General features: G+C 33.3%; 1 protein-coding gene across 1 annotated transcript in view; it reads left to right on the top strand.

Moving 5' to 3' along the window:
- GABRB2 (gamma-aminobutyric acid (GABA) A receptor, beta 2) overlaps positions 1 to 1,564 on the top strand; it is a 349,441-nt gene that overhangs the window by 298,916 nt on the left and 48,961 nt on the right. Inside the window, exon 7 of the mRNA XM_012644788.1 lies at positions 1,280 to 1,417. Within this exon, the coding sequence (XP_012500242.1) occupies positions 1,280 to 1,417 (138 nt within the window). The remainder of the gene's footprint in view (positions 1 to 1,279; positions 1,418 to 1,564) is intronic.

The following is a 1,564-nucleotide window of genomic DNA, read 5'->3' as shown; positions in this document are numbered from 1 at the left end:
ACTTCTGTTAGATACTGAATTCCCTTGCTTTGGAGGAAATAGAGGTGGTTTATTGAAAATCATCTGGAGCTAAGAGTCAAAAAATTGGTATTCTAGCTATCCTTGTCATACTAACTAGTCACATGTTTAAAGGCAAAGAACATAAGCAGTCTTTTCAATTTATTTTGTTTGTTTTGAAATTGAGGCAGCAATGTCTATTACCCCCTAGATTTGGAAAATGCAACTATCCAGATGCAAGAGTTCTTTGAAGACACAAATGTGATCTCTCTTCACATGTAATATATACAAATGCAATGTATGCTTTTTATTTGAGAGATTTTTGAGGGTGGGTGAGTTTGTAAAATATTGTTAATATTCACTGGATTTCATGGCATGCTTCTCTGCATATCACTGTTTATAATCTAATATGTGCTTATTTATTGCGGTTATATGTTTACTTACTAATTAGGATTATATGTGTGCTCATTTGGTAAAATTCTACTCTGCCCTGTGAATTGAAAGTATCATTGTAACAGAGAATATGTCTTTATTATACAGAATCTTATAACCTCAGGCACTGTGCATTGAAGAGCATAGTAGGTGTTTAATAAATAATTGTTGAATGAATGGAAGCATGCTTCCTAAATGCAATGTGTACGTGCAATGTATACTATAAATTTAGACCTACTCCTCAAAACTATTGGTGTTAATGTTGTTCTGAGTTTTGTTTTGGAAGGGTTTTATGAAACCAGATATGTTAAAACATCAAATTTTGAAATCATGTATATGAATTATGAAAAATGATATCTCATTTCTTCATAATCATTTCTCTTCTGACTTGAAACCCTTTCATATCATAATTTAAATATTTTATATTGGGGGAGAGTTTAACAGAATTCAGCACTACACTGATAATCTAAATGATTTTTCTCTTCTTTTATCTCAGAGTAAACTCTAGGATTATGTGATAACATTATGTGATAATGTGATAATGTTTGATAAAATGAGATTTGTAATCAGATAAACCTGGGTTTAAGTCCCAACTGTACCACTTCCCAGTTGCAAGAGAATGCATGCTGTTAATTTCTCTAAGCTTTTGTTGTCCCACGTGGGCCTAATTACACTTCTCTAATGAGATTGTTGTGAGGATTAAATGTAGTAATAGACATCAGATGCTTAGTATGGTTTCTAACACATAAAAGCTTTTAGCTGTAGCTTTATATTATTTATATGGTTCATATTCTAAACAGATATTCTTTCTGTTCTGTGTATTTGTGTGTGTGTACGTTTCCTTTTACAGATGGGTATACAACTGATGACATTGAGTTCTACTGGCGAGGGGATGATAACGCAGTGACAGGAGTAACAAAGATTGAACTTCCACAGTTCTCCATCGTAGACTACAAACTTATCACCAAGAAGGTCGTTTTTTCCACAGGTTTGTATCAGGGAAGAGGATTAAGGGAAAAGAATCTTCATCATATTTTGTTAAAAAAAAAAATTCACTTATATCAGAGCTGTGGCCCAGGGCAGGACAGTGACTCTAGATGTCTTAAATCTGCTGAGAACCCTCAGTTTCTGATCA

The sequence above is a fragment of the Propithecus coquereli genome, unplaced genomic scaffold (assembly GCF_000956105.1).
Source record: "Propithecus coquereli isolate 6110/MARCELLA unplaced genomic scaffold, Pcoq_1.0 Scaffold220, whole genome shotgun sequence".
NCBI lineage: Eukaryota > Metazoa > Chordata > Mammalia > Primates > Indriidae > Propithecus > Propithecus coquereli.
This window is presented reverse-complemented; position numbering and strand designations above follow the sequence as displayed.